This window comes from Sinohyriopsis cumingii, chromosome 1 (assembly GCF_028554795.1).
Source record: "Sinohyriopsis cumingii isolate HCF-2022 chromosome 1, ASM2855479v2, whole genome shotgun sequence".
Classification (NCBI taxonomy): Eukaryota; Metazoa; Mollusca; class Bivalvia; order Unionida; family Unionidae; genus Sinohyriopsis; species Sinohyriopsis cumingii.
Genome location: NC_142961.1, coordinates 18,012,565 through 18,037,724, shown reverse-complemented (window position 1 = coordinate 18,037,724; position 25,160 = coordinate 18,012,565). Strand labels below are relative to the sequence as shown.

At 36.6% G+C, this 25,160-nt stretch overlaps 1 protein-coding gene across 3 annotated transcripts in view; it reads right to left on the bottom strand.

Annotated features, from left to right (window-relative positions):
• Positions 1-25,160, bottom strand: part of LOC149806506 (oxysterol-binding protein-related protein 9-like) — a 99,579-nt gene that overhangs the window by 62,250 nt on the left and 12,169 nt on the right. For 2 of the 3 annotated variants that reach the window (XM_089954016.1, XM_089954027.1), the window contains exons 5-7: positions 21,947-21,967; positions 17,069-17,164; positions 14,053-14,181 (exon numbers count right to left, since the gene is read on the bottom strand). In XM_089954016.1, the coding sequence (XP_089810142.1) occupies positions 14,053-14,181; positions 17,069-17,164; positions 21,947-21,967 (246 nt within the window). The remainder of the gene's footprint in view (positions 1-14,052; positions 14,182-17,068; positions 17,165-21,946; positions 21,968-25,160) is intronic. The other variant, XM_089954022.1, reaches the window with a different exon arrangement.

The window sequence follows — 25,160 nt, the reverse complement described above, 5'->3', positions numbered from 1 at the left end:
TATATAACGTATAAACCATCCAATGAATGGTGTGAGTGTCCGTGCAGAGCAAAGTGAATACAATATAAAGGTGTGTAAACTTTCGAAAACAACTGGATATAAATGACATTTTCATGGGTACTTAAATTTGTGAACTTGTCTGTGTCAAAGTTAAGCATATTTTGTATTTACCACCATAATGAGCACAAATAAACATCAATAAATTTATTACATGTGCTCAACATCAAAGTGAGTTAATGCAGCCAACAACACTACAGTAAGCACACTGTATGATCTTTTGCTTAAACTACTGTCCATAAAAAGCTGCACCGTCAGTACATTTTGTGGATCATGATTTTAAGATTGGGTAAAGTCTAAGTTATATCTCCCCCAACGATATGTCACAGCAACCAGACTTGTTTATCTGTGGCATTAATAAAGCTAGACCTGGGTAATTCTTACAAGGCAAAAGTTGATAAAGCCTGATGTGTAATTCTGAACTTCTGGATTATTTACATGGCAAAAGTTGAACAAGTATGACCTTTGCAATTCTGAACTTCTGGATTATTTACATGGCAAAGTTAATAATGGATTATTTACATGGCAAAAGTTGAACAAGTATGACCTTTGCAATTCTGAACTTCTGGATTATTTACATGGCAAAGTTAATAATGGATTATTTACATGGCAAAAGTTGAACAAGTATGACCTTTGCAATTCTGAACTTCTGGATTATTTACATGGCAAAGTTAATAATGGATTATTTACATGGCAAAAGTTGAACAAGTATGACCTTTGCCATTCTGAACTTCTGGATTATTTACATGGCAAAAGTCGATATAAGGCCTGTCCTGTGTAATTTGGAACTTCTGGACTATTTACATGGCAAAAGTTGATATAAGGCCTGTCCTGTGTAATTTGGAACTTCTGGATTATTTACAGGCAAAAGCTTGCATGTACCTGGAGACTTGTTTGAAACAATGCTTATTTAGTGGTTTTGTCTGAAAATCATTGATATATGAGCTGTAATACTTGGCTGTAATTTAAAAGTTTACTAGCATATATACATAGTACTTAGGCTTCACGTAATAATTTAAGCATTTTACATTCTTCTCGTTACTTTTGACTGTGTGGCTGAAGTGAAGTATGGTTTCGGGAAAATTTAAACCTGCAATTAAGAAGTATAAATGCTTACATTTATCTATGCGTTATGTGGATTACATGAATCTATGCTCTGTGTGGATTACATTTATCCATGATGTGCATGGATTATTCGTTCATTCCATGGGTAAATCTTACATCAGAGAACTACACAGAATATTTTGTACACATGTATTCTGAACAAGTTTTACATGTATGAAGGTTTGATCTAAGTAGTAAATCTAATCTTCCTAGATTATTTCTTTATCTTTTAATTTTCAAAAATACTTGAAAGTTTTATATTATTTTTTATACTCTCTTTTTCTCTCTATCCTCGTTAATTTCACACCCTGATTTAAGGCAGTGGGTAGAGCCAGCAGATACCAAATACTGCAGACAAATGTACATTTTTTTAAAAAAGAAAATACTTTATAATTATTTCTTCAAAAGGGTCAAAATAAAATAAATGTAAATCTAAAAATTATTTTATTACAGTAAGGAATCTGAATTATGCAATAGTTAGTTTGGCTGATGAATCAGTAAGAAAATGGGGGGGGTCTACATCATATTTACATGAAGTTATTTTTCAATGGTTCCTTATATTCATCGTTACGGCTGCAACATTTACACAAGTAAATAGTTTAACTAAGTTTACTTCTTGTAAGCATTTACAAAATTGGTAAACCTGAAAATGAACATGTGATTTGGTGTAAGTGATGCAGGAATTACCATCTCAAAATCAATTACCGGTATATATTTCAACCTATCTGCTTAATGGGACTGATTAGTATGATTCTCTCATCTTATGTGGCATCACTAGAAAAAAACAGAAGTTGAAGAGAAATGGTCATGGTGCACCTCATTCAACATTATCTATCATATTTATTTACTGATAATGCTTATTCAAATAATTTACCCTGAACAAAATACTAACATTTATTTAAAACACCTCTTATTGACATTTAACATATTGTAACAGCTACCAGCTCTTCAATAAGCCTAACTGGTAGGTGAGGGAAAGGATGAATTTCTAAACCGTTTCAATTAAATGCGATCATTTCAGTTATTGTAAACCAACTTCACATTTTAAAATTATGGTGACCATTGCAGCCTTATTCCTGATTCGAAGCAACCATGAAATGCATGAAAAATGGTGAAACCACAGTACAACTTTCAAATAAAAGATAAAGAGCAAACAGGTAAATTCTTGTCCATAAGAATGTAAATTAACAAATATCTTCTTAAAGCTGTAACAGAAAACAGTAACGAAAAGAAAACAAGAAATGTGTGCTTACATGCTTTGCTTTCAATTACTCAAAACCAACTTACTATGTGCTAACACCAAAAAGTAAACAACAGTAACAAATCTAGGGTTATCTGTGTGTACACAAGTCTCACCTCTCTCATTTTTGCCTGAAATATAAGCGACCAAAATTTCAAATCACCTAAAATTGAAAACAATATGTAATAAACAGAAAAGTCAGTTAGACCTAATTTTTGACTTTAAGGACAATTGGCATAAATTTGTGCTAATAAAATTATAATCAGTAGCAATCAGGATTTCATTTAAAGAGCTTTTATGGGGCTGATAAAGTTTATAGTAATTGACTCCTATTCTTATATGTAAGAAGGAAACAACATATACTGATCACAAAAGAAGAAAAAAAATTAGAAAAATAGGAAAATAAATCTGTAGAGTGAAACAAGTTTCATCAATAATCTGTATCCATTTGTGTCAATAATTTTGTATGTAACAAGGATTCCAAATTTTTTCCAGACTGGTTTGTGATTTTTTTCAGACCCCTCTGGCACACATATTCAAGCATATGGCACTGTAAATGAACACCTTGTATCTGCATCATCTATAATAGTATCCACCAATCATGAAGAAGTGTATATCCTAGCAAGGGTTATTGGAAGAGGGTTTCTCTCATTCCACAGTGACAGGTTTAAGTCTTCCCATATTGGGGTACTGGAAGAAGAGGTAACATGTATCTGGTTATTATTTTCTTCCCAAAGGTTTTCTATCCATAATGGACCCAGAGTAGCTGGGCCTACATGAGGCTATGCTCTTTGGAAGCCTTTTGTCTGATCTCCTGTATCATACCATGGAATTAGAGGTTAGAAGATTAAGACTGCAATCTGAGAATGATCTTGTGATGGACTTTTACTCATATGGACATGGATAGGAATGTATCCCTTATGCGAGCTGAAGCTTACCAGATGCACCTATGGCAATAGAAAGTGGTGATTTGCTCTGTTTAAAACACAAGCCAAATGTGTAACTGCCTGATGAATGTATATACCAGTTGGGTTCTCAATGAAAGAGCCTAGGCTGTATTCCAATTCCTGATATATTGCCATGAAGACCATATCAGTAATGGAGATCAATTAAAGCTGTCAAAATTTTTAAAAACTTCTACTGGGTACCCATCGATTCTAATTATTGGTTACCCAGGTACCCAATCATAGGAAAATTGCATTAAATGTGTACAAATCAAAGTTAAGCCAGATTTTTAATTTCAAAGTATCCGATATATATCACTACCTAATGTCATCTGTATATATTACATGCTAGAATTAAAGATCCACTTATTTCTGCTACTAACCTGGTTCTGCAGCTTGTCAAAATTCTTGTCACAAAGGACAAAATCCATATGGAATAGAGCCAGAATACAAACATTCACATAAAATATGCTGAAAAATTATTTATGTTCACCACTCACTTTAACTAGTATAGGTGTGTAACTTTTGCTGAATGGTCCTTGATTGGAATTCTGAAATAAGCATGATCATGTGCACAAAGTGCTGTATTATATTATTCTACTTTCAAAGTTTGCAAAGCAGTGTTGATATGTCTTTTTCTCTGATTTGACATGTTTTGAAGTTTGAAAAGTTCCATCTGCTCTAACATTTCCCATCATATAAAATCCACAACTCACACCATGAAGTGTTTCGCTAAACATCTGATGCCATTTTCTTTAAAAGTAAAGACTGGTCTGCTAACTAAAAAACTTATCAATATAAACAATCTGTGAGGCAAAGTTCATATTTCATGAAACCCATCTGTTTTCTTGGAACCTGGTCAGATAAATTTGCTATAAATAGCAAATAAAGTACTCTAACACTATTGTTGCACAGCAGTCATTTTTATAGAAAATCTCAAATTTATGTCAGTGGAATTAAAGTTATTATAATAAAAATGAGAAAAATAACATTTCATGACTAATTTTTTTAATTTTTTTAATGGACCACAAAAGTGTAATCGATATAAAGGCCAGCGTAAAACATAATTTGTTGAAAAAATGTAATGATTATGCCAAAAGCATAACTGTTGGCACGTATGCATCTGCTACGAAGTCCAAGACTTCATCCTCATTTCTGACAAACTTCTGAAATCCTCCAATGTTGTGGTCTAGTCATCGTAAATATCATTTATTTCCTTGGCCTCACTGTCATATGAAGAGGCTTAATTAGAAACTTAGCTTGAGCTTTTTAAGTAACACTCTGATCATACAAGTTTGTGAAAATCTATTAAAGGTTCCAACTTAACACGTCCTTTATGTGGCAAGATCAAATAACCACCCACTCTTGCTTGCCACTGATACACTCTTGTGGCACAATCAAAGGGTTGTCACGTGGGAAAACAAACTACTGGATTAAGGTCTATTATTTACTGGAAGAGTCAGACCTCCGTTTGGCTCTGAAAATGTACACATATTGAAGTTCAGTCATAAGGATTGTCAACTTGAAAACAGAGTACTGCCTTATCAAGCACTGGCACAAAACTTGTATATGGTAAACAGGCGCCCTATGACTCACTGTATTACCCAGGTAATTATGAATGGGTGGGTACCCAAGTATTCAGGTACAACTTGACAGCTTGAAGCCAAACGCTACGCTGCTGCAAACTGGTTCTTGTATAACAGAGGGCTAAAAGACCAATGGACAAGGAAGACATTTTCAAACATTCCTAAGCCAATTATGTCTTTGTCATTAGCTTGGACTTCAGCATAAAAGAGCCGTGTGTGTCTTGCCTTTTGATGCCTGGGTCCTGAAGTTCAAAGCAATGCAAAATGTAAGCAATTTGACAAAACTGTACATGTTCTTTTGATAAGGGCAAGTCTTTCCTTTCTATGATATTGACAGATGTGGGAATTGTGTCAGAGACCAATGATGAAACTGGTAAAGGCTGTAGGAATCACGAGTCTTCCTTGGACAATGTCAGGTTAAGGAAGACAGTGCTTGTGTTTTTCAACTCCTAAGAGTAGTGGAGCAAGTAAACCTGTAATGCTTGTAATGACTCAATTGGTGAAATGAGCTATTAGGGACGTGGAATGAAGCTTGAAGTCTGCTATGTTGAGACAAAGTGATCTCCAGGCATTCAACTTTGGGTAATCAAAGGTCAGAGACAGGTTCCAGGTCTCCAGAAAGAGAGAGTTGGTATAGCTGGTACTGAAATGTCATGAAAGTTAGGACTAGCGATAGACCATTATACTTTCATGGGTCCAGTAATCGATAGTGCAGTAGAACTTGGTACTGCTGGGCATCCATGACATAAATAGGGCTGAACATTGTGTGACTGGGTGCTGGATGCAATCTGTTTTAGGTCTGTGACTGAGCATAACAGGAAGATGGGTCAAGGCCATGCCAACGCTGAAATCACGGTCTTAGACAGGCTGACTTTTGGTGCCAATGTCTGGTACCAGCCACTTAAGAAATGATCAGTAAAGCAGGTTTTGGGATCACTGTGAGGTGATACAATGTTCAGGACTGGTCCACATGGGCTGTAATATCCATGCCAGTAGCCTCTTCCATTATGGAAAGCCTGGTTGTGGCACCATGGACTGGGTATACGGACAAAATAGATCATACCCATCCAGAGCTCAGTTCAGAATGCTCATGGCCAAGTGCCAGGCACTATCTGTTTCTGGGTCTTGAAGTCAAGATTAGGTATACTGGGACAAAAGAACACCATCAACAGTCCCAAAAGTTGATAATATAGGATACACTGTGCTGGAGCTAGTGTGGTCTTCAGCCATTTGGTGTCTGGTACAAAGGTCTAGTACTGGCTATCCCATGAAATATCACCTTGCCAGTAACTATGTCGGTGTTGATTGTACAACTATGTCTGGTTGTGTTGTACATAAATCTATGACTGGTCCAGATGGGCCACTCTTCCATGCTGGCCCAATTTGTACTGCCATTTCCATGCTGGCCTAATTTGTACTGCCATTTCTATGCTGGCCCAATTTGTACTGCCATTTCCATGCTGGTCCAATTTGTACTGCCATTTCCATGCTGACCTAATCTGTACTGCCATTTCCATGCTGACCTAATCTGTACTGCCATTCCATGCTGGCCCAATTTGTACTGCCATTTCCATGCTGGCCCAATTTGTACTGCCATTTGTTTGCAGTGATGAGGGGGCTATAGCAGGACTGGCACTGTGTGAAGCTTGCGATCATTGGGATTGCTGAACTTCTTGGAATGGGAGAGGGTTCTGCCATGACAGATTCAGTAATTTAAAAAAAAGTAAAATGTAGCACTGCTACTGGCAATGTTAATAGCATTTGCAACCTTGACTGTACATTTTTTAGCTCTCATTTGCCTAGGTAAACTATTTTCCAGTGACAGACACCCATTCATCCCCTCACCAGGATAAAAATGTCACATCACATGTATGGCTTTAATTGCATCCCATACAATTTATAGTGTTGACACCAGTAAAACAAGGCAGCAGAACAGTGAAATACACAGGTAAAATCACTTGAGCATCAGAAAATTTAAAGGCAAATGAATAACAATCTTTTAATGCCATACAATTACCTGACAGAATAAATATTCATGGATAGAATTACCAAAATTTCTATACATGTGCAAAGTTTACAATAACCAAAATTATGCCATTTAATCAAAATGATTAAAAACTCAACTTTACCAACCTATTAGTCTTAATGAACAGCCGATTGCTTTTATGTGCTACCTTAATCAACTTGTGATTGTGTCATCTGCATTTTCCCTCTTATTATAATTGATTTCAGTTTGTAACACAAATCTTTGTTGAATACATCTGATAATTTCACTAAATCAGGTCTTAGTTTAATAATATACGACAATTTCAGTAAAACATCTTAAGAGTCATTATGATGTTGCTTCTTAAACAGAGATGTAGAAATGTATCATTTATTTGAAATACATAGTTCTCGCTTTATTGACATCACATGCATGTCCATTTACATGTTTATCGATTCTGCAGATGTTTACAAGCAGGAAACTAAATCATCCACACAATGTAAACATTGCAGCCTTTTTCATATGCAATGCAGAATACCAACTTGAACTGAAACAAGCATATACGAAAGCGCAGACAATTAAGATGGTGCCGACAAACTATATTATGAAAAAGCTAGACTGCCAAAGTGCAACATATTCGTCTATGATAGAGAAAGAAATAGAACAGTAGCTGGAGTATGGCTCCCTCACCCCCACCCCAAGTAGAAAAAACTCCCCATCATGGCTGAAATGATTGTACTAGTGAATTTGGTATTTACAAGACCTAGAGAAAAAGGGTGTTTACAAGCACAAGTGAATTTGGTATTTGCAAGACCTAGAGAAAAAGGGTGTTTACAAGCACAAACAGAAGTAGTAACTGATGATTATTAGAAGGTGGTACCAATTCTTTAATCTATGGCAAGACCATACTAGTCTGACTGTTGCTAAAACAAGCCACAAGATGGGACAAATGTCATTTTTTTTCAGATAAGTAGGGGTCAAGTTGTGAAGTAGTATCCTCGTAACTGATTATAATCGGGCAATAGGTTTGAAGAAGAAAGCAAATTTTTCAATTATGTTTGTCCGAGAATACTTACCCAATCACATTACTTTAGGAATATTATCCTGCTACATCACAAATCCAGCCCTACTAAAAGACTAAAACTGTCTTATCCTATTTTTAGACAGACGAAGGGCAGTAGCTTTTGCTCGTTACCTCCCCTTGATACCACCAGGTGTCGCCAGTTTTAGCTGAGTGAGACATTACTGTTGATGCTCGCATGGCAGGGTGGTTGGGAGGGTTTATAAGTAATGTGACTGGGTAAGTATTCTCAGAGAAACATAATTTACTTTTAAAATTTGCTTTCTCCTTCGAATACATTCCCCAATTACATTACTTTAGAAGAATAAGTAATAGGAGGAGGGGATGCTGTGCATCCTGCCTCTACCTCGGGTATCCTTTTGGAGATGAGTGGCTGGATTCCCCATGTAAAAGATAACCCATTCTCCTAATGACCCAATCAACACAGCTGAAGATCCCTTGATCTGGGACTCATATATATGACTGAGAAGATTAAGTTGTGATCTTCTCACCTACCAAAATTTTCACTGGCAAATCCGGCAAAGCTAATGGGCTGTGTCAATTGGTTTGGTAGCCATCTGTACTGCTGCTAGTGGCCCTACTGGATTGCATTAATGGCTCTAATTTCATGAGTTGTAATCCTCATGAGGTGACTCTAATTGTGCTCAGAGTATGCTGAGCATATAACCCACTCCAACCACAAAGCCAGGATGATGCCTTCTTTTCCAGCCTAGACAGAGAGGAAGTGACAATTGCGTGTGCCACGACTTGTCTCCATGTGTCTCAAGTAGTGCTTGAGGGTGTAGACATGAGGCTACTCTGATCTGGTGATATGTCAAACTACACCAAATGTATGACCCCCTTCAGCCAGGAATAAAGGGTGTAAAGCGTGATATCCTGTGTTCTGCTTCACAGAGACTGCTCAAAACTTCACAGCAGTAAGCTACATGAAAAGGATCCGAATTGAACAGAAGATAGTTCCGGTCAACTGAAAGCGCATGTAGCTCACTGACCCTGCATGCAAAAGCTAAAGCTATCAGGAAGCATGTCTTGTATGATAGGAACTTTAGTGAATCATGAGTGAGAAGTTCAAACTTTCTTGAGTTGAGCCAAGTTAGAGCCAAAGACAAATTCCATTTTGGAAACATTGTTATGGATTTTGGTTGCTGGAGATCAAAACTGTCAAACAGATCTGAGAGATTATCAAGCCCAACGTCACATCTGCAGTGATGTTGGAATGTGTCCGATCCCTGAGAGCACGAATATAATCTTGCATGGTGCTGTTCTCGACCTGGCTATCGAAGAAAGCAAGCAGAGACAATAGCTGACACAAACAGACAGTAATCTGTTCTGGGTCCACAAATTCCGATAGTAGCACGAGAACCACTGAACAATCCGATCTGAAATAAAGAGAATTCTGGTAACATAAAGAGGGATGCAGCCCTCATACCCTGCCTGCTGAAGCTAAAGTTATCAGTTAACATGGTCTGTATGATAGTGACTTTAGTGATGTGTAGGCTAGAACTTCAAAGGGTTTCAAATTTAACCATGTTAAAAAAAAAAATGGATCTCATTGGAGACAAATATGGGATACTGGTCAAGGAGACTACTATTGTCTATAAGATCTGATAGGTCTCTATCCAGGTCCAATCATGTTGTCACGATGTCAGAATGTGTCCAATATCTTAGGGCAGTAGCCTTTGGTAGCAATTGGGGTCAGACTGTTTCTCCTCTAAGTAGAGAACCAGAGCAAGTCAGTCAGATCAGGGATAGAGACATGCAGATGGGTGATATAGATGGTTACTCTCGAGATTCTCTCTACAAATGAAGGTTTGAATTGTCTAACTTGTAAGGCTGTCCTGGTAGAAGCAGAGCATGTAGAAAAAGAGGGCAATCAATTCAGGTTGACAGGAATCCTCCTGGGTGTATTACTGTAGGGAAAATTAGATCGGTGATACAGGGCTTGTGTCCTCAAAGAGAGGCTATCTGAGTCATCTTGCCATTCTAATCCTGTAATTGTAGCACCATAGGAGGGGCAGCAGAGGCCCACAACCCCTTCCAGATGGCTGACAGTGCATCTCATGACCCAAGCTGCTGTGTCTGGAACTGGGGAGATGAAGGTGGGTAGCTGTTAATTCCACCTTGTCGACAAGTGGTCAATGATTGGACGCTATTGAAGTGTGCAAATCCAAGTGACAACCAATTGATGGAGAGGCCATTCTGGACATGACCCCTTCTGGATTAACTCTCAGCAAAGCCACTGATGCAGCCAGAAGGTGTCTGAATTATGATGATATGGAGACTGTCACACCCACGTAGAAAATGCCAAATCAGAACAATGTTTGATCTCTGTTTGAGGATGAATCTTTACAGAAATGAAAGGTATTGATGGCAGCCTTCCTTTCTAGGATACTGATGAGTAAAGGCTGTTCCCTAAGTGTCGCTAACAGTTGTGAACGTCAGCAACAGTTGGGTACTCCCACAATGTGCACTGGCAGCGTTACTTTATGTTATTTCCAACTGGGGTTCTTCAGCAGGATTTCAATGATCAGCCAGCCTCAATTGCTATGCTGACATGGGAATGATCAAATTTTGGGTGTGATCGTGATTGCTTGATTAAGAGGATGTAAAACATGGCACCAATGTCCTGGCAAGGCCCGCATAATGAGACGTCCAAGTTGAGTCAAGTCTGCTGCTGTATAATAGTCAAGGAGTTGCAGGAACTCTCCTGAAGAAATTCAAATCTTGATGGAAACGGACTCAATAAGTTCACTGATTCTGGGAGACTGAACACAAGGGGATGTGCCAGATTCCGGTTGGTTAAAATGTCAGTGCCCAAATGGACGAAATTCTCGAATGTATGGAGTCTGACATTCCCAGTTCATGAAAAGGCCTAGATGATCTAGCAGAGAATGGAGATCATTCCGATTTGGAGATAGGAGAGAACTTTCCATATATTTTTTTAAAATGTTGCCCAGGTACGCTGCTGTCAATATCGATGACAACGCCTGGAACAGGGAGATGGCAGAATCCCTAGTGAGAGTGTGAGTGAAAGCCCAGGGGTTGATGAGGTCTGAAGGGAAAAACAGTGAGTTGATAACGATGTGGCGGTAAGCGGAACTTGGAAACTAGCAACAGACCGGGTGGAAGAATACATCAGTCAGATCGAGACTAACAGTATACACACCCCATCTGATGGAAAAGCTGAATGACATTGCCTTCCTCGTCTTGATTAGGGTGAGGTGACTCCAGTCGATGATGGACCTCTGTTTGCATTCCAAAAGCAAGTCTTGAGTAACTCATTGAGGAATGTGTCCTTAACACAAGCCACTGCACCTCTCATATGTAACTGTATCCTCTATTATCAAAAGGCTTTCATCTCCCGATCTGAGGGTGTATTGTGTGGACAGGCGAGGGGATCACTGATGAAGAAACCCGAGGCCACTCCGACTGACCTGGATCAGCCCCCCCCCATCTGAGGGAACAGGGAGGTCCAGTGACCTCAAGCTGGTTTCTTACAGTCACTATACTACTGCATGATAGGGATCGATGTGGGTGCACATGATTATTCGATGACTCATCACACTTACTGTGTGCTGGGTTCTCATCTGGCTTGGCTTCAAGCTCAGCATAAGTCATGCTGGGTGGCCTTGAAGACTCCACTTGGTCATACATGAGCCCACCCTCGAGTATAAGCCATGAGTACTCTAATATCCAGCATCACTGGTAAAAACAGCACTGCCAGCCTTTCCAGCACTGCTGGCATCGCCATTCTTTCCTGCACCGACAACCTTTCCAGCACAGCCCCTGCATGTATGTCGGTCCGGCACACACCTGTGCCGGCTGCTCCAAAATCCTGATTGAATGGGCAGATTTCTCAATAAAATCACTGGTAAAATAATGATATGTTGCTGGCTGCCCAGCTAGATGGACAGATCTATCACTAAGATCCCCATAAACACTGTGTAGTTGGCCCATTCTGGCCAAAAGGTCACCATGCTGGGACGGCTGGACTGCTGGTAATATCAGGGAGACTGCCAGTGTCAGCTGGAAGGCCAGTGTCGGTGCAGCAGTATTATTATTATTAGTTGGGTCCAGCTGATCATCATTAATCCCATGCACACCGACTTACAAGCCTATCATAACTTCGTTATAGATGTATGTAACAGAAACCATGTATATACAACATAAACAAAACAGGAGTCATGGTAAATTTCCAAGCTCTGAATAGGCCTGTAGAACATTTAACTGATATATGAATAAATGACACAAGACACATAAACTAAAGCAGAAACTAGTAATGCATTGAAATTACTAGGATGCTAAAAACATTGCCGTAACTAACAGATCATTGCAGTGTCATATCAGAAACCTATGACCCTATTTAAAACTTATGCAGATGCTTGGTTAATAACAATTCTATCAAAACAGCATAAAATATGAATAAATTAAGCAGCACTTCAGTATTTGGGTATTAAGAGCTCCACAGCAGATAGAGTACATGAATAAAGTCAAATGTATGCAAACCCGTAATGATCTTGTTGTAAGGTCAACGATAGCATTGTGGGACTGTGGTCCTACAAGTCGAAGTCCCGACAAGAGATACATCCCTCAAAATATTTGCAGAAACTGTAAAATAAAACATACAAAACACAACTGGATTGTCTGAGGCTATTGCACTGCGTGTGTCTCAGCACAGAGCAAAGCTAACAACAGGCAACACCTGGTGGTATCATGAGGAGGTAATGGCAAGAGTTACTGCCCATTGTCTATCTAAAAATAGATAGGGATAAGATGATTTTTGTCTTTCAGTAGGACTGGATTCGAGAGGTAGCAGGTTAATAATCCTAACGTAATGTGATTGGGTAAAGTATTCAAAGGAGAAAAGGTTTAATATTTATTACTTATACTATGGAACAGAAAGCTTAAACTGGTGATAATCTAACCAATAATGAATCTGAAGTGAAAAAATATGCAGATTAGATTAATGAAACACTTTGTTGACTAATCAATAACAAAAGCAAAAACAAGATCAGGGTTCATGCAGAATTCTGAATGATAACTTCAAAGACTTTTCAGAAACTTTCAAAGGCCACAATCATAGATTTCAAAGACCTATTTTCACTAACATTTTGTATACAAATTATGTTTTATGAGAAAACAACTAATGGAAAATACTACAACATTGTTTAATGATGAAATTCAAACTATAATTAATTTCCTCAAATTGCTTTATAATGATCGGGAAGATAGGTCAACATTTATTGTTATTTCAGAAATATGTAATTTATAAGACTGATAAAATGCCAACAGGCAAAATTCTGTGAAATGCCCATTAATTATTTACGTGTACAGTGAAAAGAAACTACGTTAAAATCACCATTACAAATTATTAAAGATAATTCTAAATGCAGACCTAAAGAAAGCTAAAAAATACTATATGGACCAAACCGCCTCTAATGAATCAAAAGAAACAGCTTCATTGTCAATAAGATTATCTTCTGTAATTTACAAGTTTCTTACAGGCAATAAAGCATGTTTTTAAAGCATGTAAAGAATAAATTAAGAAATCAATCTTTGTGGTTATCTTACAGTAGTAGTTTCTTTAACCACTGATTTTTTACTGTGAGTAGTCTTAACTCTGTCAGTTTAAGTGTTTTATCACTCATAAATACATAAAATTAATTTTAAAATGTATTGTGTCTAAGAAAAGACAAAGCATATTATCAAGCAAAATTTCCCCTGTATTGACAGTCCTTCTACTATCATTTTCCTCATAAAATTCCTAACTAGAGCACTGGTATAGGTTGACTAGAATGACCAGTCCATTGGACCTTTTAGTGGAATACTGATACACACCTAGTACAGTAACAAAAGAATATACTGGTAAAAATCTATCCTGCTTGCATGGACAAATTATCCATGCACAGACAGCATGAACAATTCATGCACATCACCAATCCTTGTTCTCAAGTACACCCAGCTCAAATATGTTAAATTGAAAGGTCAAATGGATTGGTCATAATTGATGAGACATGTTTGAATTCTAAAGAAACAAGCAGTAATGCTAGTGTTACCTTGGAGATCTGCAGCATGACAATGGAGTGCTTAATAGCCTCTATCATGGCATTGGCTGTGACCTTGATGACATTGTACTTCTCCTTGGAGGCCATGTCCGCACAAGCCTCAATCCTCCTCTCTAGGTTCTGAGGCGAAATAAAAATAAAACACACTTTATTATGTTCTGATAACACTGAAAAAAGTGTTCTGTAGAGTGCAATGTATTGCAATTTATTGGATTTATGATTCTCTTCATCTGAGTGAGATTGGCATTCCTAGCAGAGCAGGGTACAAACTTTAGATATATAGTAATAGACCATAAAAGCTCAAGTTGTATGTTGCCACTGATGTAGAAGATATCAACTTTAAAAAAGCCGCAACAAGGCACCTTAATACTGTTGATGACTTCATCATTGCTGTTGTTAACCTTAACAGACCAGTGATACCCATGTTGCATAGCAATGAGATGGTGAATACCATCAGACCTCATAAAGGCAAAACTAATAATTAAATTATACGGGACTTAACTTCCAAGAAAAACCAGAACTGTTAGCAAAGGGTGTGCTGCAAAACATCCTTATTTGATAGGCACAGCTGTAACTGAATTTTGTGTTGGAAAACAAATGTTTAAAGACAGAGGATTCAGGGACCACAACTCCCCATAATGATGATATGGAATGCTAGCAATTGAATTTGTTCAAGGCCTCACCAATACTTTTTAAAATCACACAATCCTTAGAAAAGTTATCCTGTGAAAGAGAAAGGTTTGGGGGAGTCTCTGTACGGAGTCACTGTTCTTCATAATCAACAATAAGGTGCCATTATTCATCTACATTCCTTTCTAAAGTAATGCTGCAAAAGTCGCCAGAAGAGTAGAGAAAATGGAGCGGAAGGTAAGGTAATAACTGCTATAAGTGATGTCAAGGAATGCTAGAAATCAAACCAAATCAGGTTCTTATCAATGTAATGAAGCACGCTAAATTTGGCTCTATTAAAAAAAAGCCAACAAAATATTAAACAGTCAGGATAATGCAAAACAGGAATATGCAATGCTAGAAGTAAATTCATTCAAGGTTTCATCAATATAGCAATATGCTGGTTAAAATCCACCAATCCTTGGTCAAGCAATGTTGCAGATGTTAACATTTGGTGGATGGATAATCCGGGGGCAAAACACCTGTAAATGTTAAGTGTTATACTAGAAATTTAATCTATTTATGGATTTATCAAGATTAAGCCAAAAGCAGATTTATTTGAAATAAATGCGTTCTCTGGGTCCCATGTATATTGGACTGGAACAGCCCTAAAGCCGAATGCCTACTTTGGATGAAATCCAACAATATTTGGTAAAGTAATACTGTCAAAATCACACTAAAAAGAAATACAACCAGTGTAGCATAGATAATGTCACGGAATTATATAAATCAAATAAGTTTAAAGTCTCATGATTTTACAGCTATATGCCAAATTGAGTTGAAAGCAAGAATACTTCATCAAGTAATGCTGAAGAAAAGAAAGTTAGACGGGTGGGCAATCAAGGAGAATAACCCCTATAAAAGCTACCATGGAGTTCTGGAAATCAAATACATTTAAGATATCATCAATATAAACCAAACCTGGCTTTATTTCAAAGTTGTTTATGCTGCTTTTGGCTTAATGCCATTATTCAGCACATGGCAGCCAGTATAGCTAGTGAAGGAAGAACCCAAGAAAGGACCACTGACCAATGGGAAGCTTCTGGCAAACCTTCCCACATACCCACATTGGCAGAGCATGAGACTTGAACCCATACAACCAGAGGTGATGTGGCAGTGATGAGTAAATGGTGGCAATTTAGGCTACTTGGCCACCTGTGGTAAAGTTGTGCTGTGGAAACCAAAGTCATGTTGATTTGCAAATCAAGGGGCATAACTCACACTACTGATCTCATGGAAGACTGCAAAATCAAACCATTCAATATAATCATAATAAAACTGCTTACCAATGATGGAGTCAGGCTGCATAAATGAAACAGATGGACAGGCAAACAGGGGCCATAACCCCTCAATACGATGTCAAGGAAGGCTTGAAATAAAACTACTTTTAACTCTTATCAAAATAAAGCAGCTTACCAAATTTGTAAAAATCCATAAATTCCCAGCCAATTTATCATCCAGAAAACAAACTGCTAACATGCATGTGGATATGAGGCTGCCACTTTGTCAGCGTAGCCTGACAAAATATCCATCATAGTGACTTTCTCTGCAAACATTATGATTAATGAAGCTATGTATATTACAACCAGGAAGCAAATTTTTATAAATCTGTTTGAATCCTTTTTCTTAAACAATTTTTCTTCTGATGAAATTATTCATATCATGCATTAATAAGCTTTGTAGATATGCTTTTTTGTGAGGTAAACAGCAAAACCTCATTAAAGACTGCAGAAATTAATAAAATGAACCACTTTTGGGGCACGAGTCAGCACTATTAGAAAATGTTGAATAAACTCTTAATAGTAAATCACACTGATTCAATTTAGGGGCATAATGGGTCGATACCAAGTACACCAACCCCAAACAACTTGGGTTTAAAGTCACTGGAATTGAAGCCATCAATATTTCAAAGCAATGATGAAATCAATCTGGGAAGTAAATGCAATTTAGTTCGAAGGTTTAACTCGTTTTCACCCAGCAAATCACCCATACTGCAAATCTGGTCTCCACAGGTGTACTGAGATAAAGAGTTACTGCAAGGACATAGATGACAGAGACAGACAGATGGAAAAATGCAATGATGCCTGGACAGACTAAGTGAATCAGAGGTAAAAATGCCAACTTGCAACCAAAACAGTTCATGAACAAATCCTGCCTGGAATAAGCACATGTTGTCTGAAAGTAACTATGGGCAAGGCACTTTACTCTGCACAACAAAAACCTTTCATGTGTTGATATGTACTGAACACTAATCAATCAATCTATATAACTGCCATCTTCTGGAAATGGTGGTATAATAAAAAGAATGAAGGAAAATTCTGGGATATAGCTGCCTTGCCTCCACTTGATCGATGAGTAACTGGAGATAAGCATCCGTCTCCGCCAACTTGCGATCAAAATCAGCTGCTGTTGGCACATCTTTTACTCCATGCAACTGAAAAGCAGGAGGTTTAATATTAAAATCATTCCAAATATAATTACTAGATAGAATTAACAGTACTGCACATAACAGACTGATATCCATAACTTCTTCGCTGACTAAAATTTGTTTTAGCTCATAACCTGATATCACTGTTAAATGAGCAAAATATGAACTTTTCGGTCACCAACTCTACAAACTTCAAAACTTTGCTCATCATGCTATTTTTAGATAGAGGTAATCATTAATAATGTTCAATATCTAGGGTTCAAACACAGGCAATTACTGAGAATCAACACCAAAAATTTGAGGCATAATGAATATTTTGCCACTGCCATACCATAATTACTGTAATAGCATGTCATGTTCCTTGAATAAGATGCCATATATCGGTACAATAAGCTGGTTTAAACAGTCGTATATTATGTTACAATATCATTGTGATCAAAGTTTCACTAAAATAAAGAACCTTTAGATCTACTTTGGATGTTATCATTGAATCCAATTCTAACTGAAGCCATGACACCAAACACTAATTACCTAAGAATCACTAAATAAATTAAACAGGGGGTTGAAAAGATAAATTGGGAGATATTACATTTCTCTGATAATGAAAGAAGCATAATAATTGTAAAAGGATATAGTGTGTGCATATATATATATATATATATATATATATATATATATATATATATATATATATATATATATATATATATATATATATGGATAGCATGTATGTTGTTTTAGTTAGATGCAGTGTGGTTTATGATAACATGCTTCTCTGATATGAAGTGTACCTATTTAGCTTTCATATATTTAGTACAGTGGTTAATTGTTTAAAAAATTCAGTCCTCAATTCTGCCTTGTGGAGACATATCAACATAAATAATGATCATGCAAACCTATCAGGACTGAAAGTCAAAGTAATTTTTTAGTACAATATGTTAATATGGAGTCTCACCACTGCCAACAAAAAATAATCACTGGGGATGAAAATGTTTTGCCAAATTAAGCTCAAACCCAGAAGCTCTCCAACTTTGTGGACACTCTATCCAAATAAACCATAAAAGCCAATCACATCTGCCCCATATCTATCCTTATAACACACACACTCTTCAATATTTGTGACTACTTATTTAATTGTTTAAACCAAACATGTCAGTTCTTAATTTGACTATCAAGGGACTCAACATGTACATCATTTCAACAATTTGACTGCCATCAACCAGTCTAGTTTTTGGGTCATGGTTATTTAGAGAAAAGAAATTGATAATTGTTTACATACTGCTATGTGTGTGTGTGTGTGATTTGGATTATTAACGTTGCTTTAACAATTTTTCAGTCATACTGCTACGATGTCTGTAGTGTGGCAGTTTATAGTGATGTCCAGCACTGGAGCATCATGTCACAGACATATAGCATGTTGTCCCACCCAGTCACATTATCCTGACACCAGGCCAACCAGTCCTAACACTAACCTTTTAATGCTGAGCGCCAAGCGAGGAAGCTGTTAGTATCATTTTTGTAAATCTTTGGTACGACTTGGCCAGGGATTGAACCCATGACCTCCCACATCAGAGACTGACGCTCTAACCACTAGGCCACCAGAGCGGTCTACATACTGATATATAAAATCAAGTAGATTATTTGAAAATGTACTTTTATTTCTAGGCTCACTTTAGTAACAAAATTAACTGATTCTTATTGTTCAACATGTCCATCATTCACTTTATTTGAGTTGAATATCTCATTGTCAAATGACCATCAGTAAAAAATCTGATTCACTACTGACTTCTCAAGTGATCAGGTATGTTTATGTATTATAAATTTTCTTTTTTATCTCCCATTTGTCTCAAGACCAAAGTACCAGTTTGAATATACTCCAGTCCACATTATTGTCAGTTCATTCTACTTTACCACTGACTGAAAGCAAGATGTTATTTTATTTATATTGCTCATTTCAACAATGCTTCTCTTTGGTGAACCTGAGTTTCAAAACTCCAATAAATCTGCACATGCATAAAAGTAGGCCAGCATAACCTAATTTAACCCTACAAAGAATTCAGACCCTTTAAAGGATATCCTGGATGAGTTCTTTTTTAAAGAGCCGTTCATGCATGGATTAAAGGTTACTTGATCAGGATGATGCAAGAACAACCATACAAAGTGCCATCTCAAAAGATCTAAATGGTATGAAACAATTTAATTAATATGCCACAAGGCTGCTTCGAGCATCCTGTACTAATATGTTTTGCTTGATAAATTTCGTTAATAATGGGCATATGTTTCATAAATTTTATCACTAATGGGCTCATCTCTAATAGTCACATATTTGATAAATTTCATCTATACTGAGCATGTTTGATTATAATTAATGGACATATGTTTGATAAATTTCATCTATAATGGATACGTTTGATAAATTTCAGCTTCAATGAGCATATGTTTGATAAATTTCATCTCTAATGGGCATATATTTGACAACTGGTAGTCACAAATATGCAAACGTCAAGTCTTTACTGCAAAAATTACTGTATGAGGCATCTGTGAGACTTAGCTCATTGTTACAGCACATCAGAGCCTATTGATGGTATGAAGCTATTATGATTCTAATATATCAACCTATTTTATGACAAAACTGGATACTGATTGGAAATAAATAATTTACTTGTTTAATTCTCATACATGTTTAACTATCCCACCAACAATAACTGTTTCATGATAAATGTTTCCTGACCCTTCTGTACCTGAAAAACGCTTTGAACTGCAATTGTCCAGAGACTCGATGCACACTTTCAAGTTTCTTGAACACTACATCTTATGCATGTAATCATGTCCAGGCCAAATAACTTTTCAAAACTCCAAGTCAAAATAAATGAAGGATAACCCATACCTTACTTTTGAAAACTCCATGTCAGAATAACTGAAAGTCAACCCAGACCTCTCTATTGAAAACTCCATGTCAAAATAACCATGAGATGGCAAATACCTCTTTTAAAAACTCCTGGTCAGACTAACCAAACAACAGCCCATACCACTCCTTAGAAAACTCTATGTCAAAATAACCAAAGGCTAGCCCATACTTCTCTTTTCCAAACTCCATATCAATACAACCAAATAATCATGGTTGTATTTCAAGGTCACTATGCAAACTGTAATGAGTATCCATTTGTCATGTTGTAAGTATTGCTTAAAAAAAAATAATTCAATGCAACAGAAAAAAATATGACTAGATCTCTACATGATCATTATAGTGGTCAAATTTCAAGTCAGCTTTGAACATTTTTATTGGGTTCAACTACCTGATGTAAGGAATATTAATGTACACAAATAATATATTATAACAACCAACCAAAAGAGGCACCATTTTTTTCTACAGAAACCTTGAACTCATTATTAATGTATGTACCATACTTGAAATTGTAAATAATTCTCCTGGATGAGTAAAATACATAAGCTGATCTCCAGAATGCCACTATAGTGATAATTAAGAGATGGGATCTGGATGGGATAATTAACAGACAGGATCTGGATGAGTAAATGAGTAAAATGCACGAGCTTATCTCCAGATGTCACTATAGTGATAACTAACATATGGGACTTGGATGTGTAAAATACATGAGCATATGTCCAGAATGCCACCATAGTGATAACTAACAGCTGGGACTTGGATGTGTAAAATGCATGAGAATATCTCAGAATGCCACTATAATGATAACTAACAGATGGGGCAGAATGTATAAAATGCATGAGAATATCTCCAGAATGTCACTATAATGATAACAGATGGGACAGAAAGTATAAAATGTATGAGCATACCTCCAGAATGCCACTATAATGATAACTAACAGATGGGACCAGAATGTATAAAATGTATGAGCATATCTCCAGAATGCCACTATAATGATAACTAACAGATGGGACCTGAATGTATAAAATGTATGAGCATATCTCCAGAATGCCACTATAATGATAACTAACAGATGGGACAGAAAGTATAAAATGTATGAGCATACCTCCAGAATGCCACTATAATGATAACTAACAGATGGGACCTGAATGTACAAAATGTATGAGCATATCTCCAGAATGCCACTATAATGATAACTAACAGATGGGACCTGAATGTATAAAATGCATGAGCATATCTCAATAATGCCACTATAATGATAACTAACAATTGGAACCTGGATGGAATAATTAACAGATGGGACTTGGATGTGTAAAATGCATAAGCATATCTCCAGAATGCCACTATAGTGATCACAAACCACTACATAAGCTCAAAGTGATCTTTAAGATCAATGCAGTCATAAATAACTTAGATATAAAAGTAAAAGCTGTTATCCCTGGAGTCTTAATATGATATATATATATATATATATATATATATATATATATATATATATATATATATATATATATATATATATACACACATGCAGTCAATCTAAGAAAGCTCATTCCACACCCAAGCACAAGTTCTGGGCATCATATCATGGTTCGTACAGCTCTACAGCTCTGGAAAGTCACTTTTTGCAAGGACTTCCAAAGTTTTCAAGTAGTATTTGTCTAACAGAAACTGAACCTTTCTGATATTTTACTTTGCTAATAACCTTGTTGTCTCATTTGATCCACTAAATCTGTTCATTCATTATTTTTGGACAATAGGTTAATAACAAAATCTCTTCATTTAAAAGGCAACCCTTCAAACTTTTTATGCAAGGATGTACGAACCATGTTTTATGGATTATTTTACAATGAATCTTTCAGAGGTATGTTTTCATAACTTACCTTCACCCTCTTTGTAATTATCTGAATTTGAAATCATTCCCATATAATTCCAATAGCTATATAAATCCTGGATCAATAACTGAGAAAATTATTTTCATCAAAATATTAGGTACAGTTCATAAACAAATGTAAATTTGCATACATGCATTGTTATGCTTCAAGAGCTTGGCCCTCCATTGGCTTTGGAATTTAAACAAAACTTTAATGCCTTTTTAGCTCTGTACTGTATATAATAAGAATTAATAAGCAAAATATAAAATTAACTGAATTCATGTATCTGAATGACATGTTAATATTTCTGTCAAGTGTTAAGTGTGTGTGATTTGGATTTTTAACATAGCTTTAAAAAAAAATCAGTCATATCGCTACAATGTCTGCAGTGTGGCAGTTTATAATAATGTCTAGCACTGGGGCATCATGCCACAGACATGTAGCATGATGTCCCACCCAGTCACATTATCCTCACACCAGGCCGACCAGTCCTAACACTAACCTCTTAATGCTAAGTGCCAAGCGAGGCAGCTGTTAGTACCATTTTTATAAGTCTTTGGTATGACTCGGCCGGGAATCGAACCCTCGACCTCCCGCATCCAGACGCTCTAACCACTAGGCTACTGGATTAGTCTGTAAAGTTTTTAAAATAATGTGAACTGTTCTTGATGTTCAAATGTCTCAATTGGATGGAATGCTGAAATTTTTATGAAAGCTTGCTACATTTTCATGGCCATGAATCTGAACACTTTAAGAAAATGGAGCCATTGTTATTTAATGTGTGCATATACATCAAAACAGCAACAATCAGATGTTAAGATAACTACCAGTACTACACAACCTTTTTACCTCTCAATGATTTAATAACTTGTGATTAATTAGGAAGCAGACATGCTGATCAGAGCCCTTTTAGAGATCCTGTATTCACTGGACATGTACCATAAATCAATGGTTTTGACTGGCACATGCACTCAGCAACCAGACATCAGTCAAAGGAGTTCTCAAATATCAATATATAAACTTGTCTTTGATTTTATGTTCATTAAATTGCCAAATAAATACCTTTAATGAAGTCGCATTAAAAGTTTACAAAGTCTAGTTTAAACTTTAATTAGGCAGCTTCTTGCCAACTAACATTTAATTTTTAAAGACAGTAGAGTAGACTGAAACAATGTTGGGTGAAATTCTATTATACAGTTTTCCAAAAGAGAGGAAACAAGTTAATCATCAAAGGAAAATACTGATAGCAAAGTTGCAACAATTCTGGAACTGAAAATAGGTATAGCAACTTTTTCTCTTTTGTCACAACTTCCTGTATCTTCTTTGTATGTTTTGTATTAGATTTCACAAATATATGGCAATCACATTATTTTCTGGGACAAAATACCCACCAAGAGTCCTAAGAATTTCAGGATTTCTGGGATATTGTCGTTTTGTAACTTGAAACCATTTATATATCATCAAAAGAGACAAAAATGTGACATTTTAAAGAATGGCCCAGCCATGAGTTAAAATATATTGGATTTTAGTTCTACAATTGGGAAAATATCCAGTATTTACACAGGAAAACAAAATTTTCCTCTTATTGCATACCAAGCTTGTTTCAGGATCAAAACAACAAAGATTAAATTATCCTTCAGCAAACCAACCCACTCACCTATTTTGTATGCCCAACTCAAATCCAACTGCACTTATTGGCTGGTGATCATAAAAATATCAGCAATCATAGACAGAACAGATCATGCCTGATAGAGGTTTAGTTTTCAAAATTGGCACTGCATCAATACATTTAAAAATTAGATCTTATCTAATGATATTGCCAAGTGCTCACAAATAATGATATCAATAGAATGACAGCATTCACAACCCTTAAAAGTACAAATTGAAAATCATGCATTTTGATTTGGTTGATGCATTCAAGTTGTGCTGTTGCCTTATGCAGAAATTGTTAAAAGGCATGGAAAATTTTGGTGTTTTATTCACAGTGTTCTGGTACATATACACACCTTGGAAAAGCACAGTAGGGTATTAATCAATTTGTTTGACAATGAGACACCCACCAAGTGTAGCATAACAACTTGGCATGCTTAAGCCATCTAATAAATGGGTCAGGGCAGTCCAAACCTCACCCTGACAAGAACTCAAAGTATCAGAAACACTTCTTGACCAGAAACCATAATGTACGATGTATTGTTTCTTGGATTAGTAGGGTTTTATATTAAATTAGTTCTATCACCATCATTTGTAGTCCATTAACAGATTTGACAATGAATAGCCAACCCATCAGTGACTTGGGATTCATGCCAGGAATGGACATTCATTGCCCTTATGGGGAACTTAATCAGTCCTAAAGTCACCAGAGTTAAATAAAACAATCATGTTGAGAAATGGTATAAATGTCATGCGATTAGGAATAGTTCTGTTACAGGAGTAAATGGTGGTAAAGTCACCAGTCACTTATGCAAGTAGAAATTTGCTGCCCTGGGAGCAAATGACTCTGTAATTGGCAGTTGTGTGGGGAATGAGAAAATGTCACAAAAAAGTTTTCTAAATGGGAATTTGTCTTTAAAACAAGCCATCATTCCCTGAAGCAAATGTTACCAACACAGAACTGAGGCAATGGAGATCAACTTTAAAGGAGACTAGAAATCAAAATTTTCCTTCTACGTATGTAATTCTCTACAGATTTTAATTCGACTGACATGTTTATAAATTAAATATCGTAAGCGGGTAGTGATTTTATTGCATGGAAGATACCACGATTCCGTAAATTGCCGAGTTTTTCCGAGTTTTAATGAGATGACAGATCACGTGGTACCGTGACGCAATACTAGCCAGTCCTCGAATACAAACATCAACATTGGCGAGCGAGGCAGACGGAAGGAGACCACATTTGGGTTGCACATTCAAAACTTGAATCTGCAGTCTGATATAATAGTTTATGTACTGTACTGGTCAGTGTTAAAAGAATTTTTTTAGGCACAGGCCCCGGGCAGGTGACTTAAATAAACTCAAGCCCTGACTGAAATTCCACAAGCCCGGACAGTTCATACCTGTCAACTCTCAAGCCGGGAGAAAAACCTCCTGATTTGGGGGGTATTTCCTCATCTACATCTCGATCTCGCAATATCTCTAAATTTTTCGCAGCGAAGTCCCGATAATTACATTATGTCTGTCAATTTTAATTTGTCAGAAGAAGAAAAAACCAACCCCAAACCGTTTA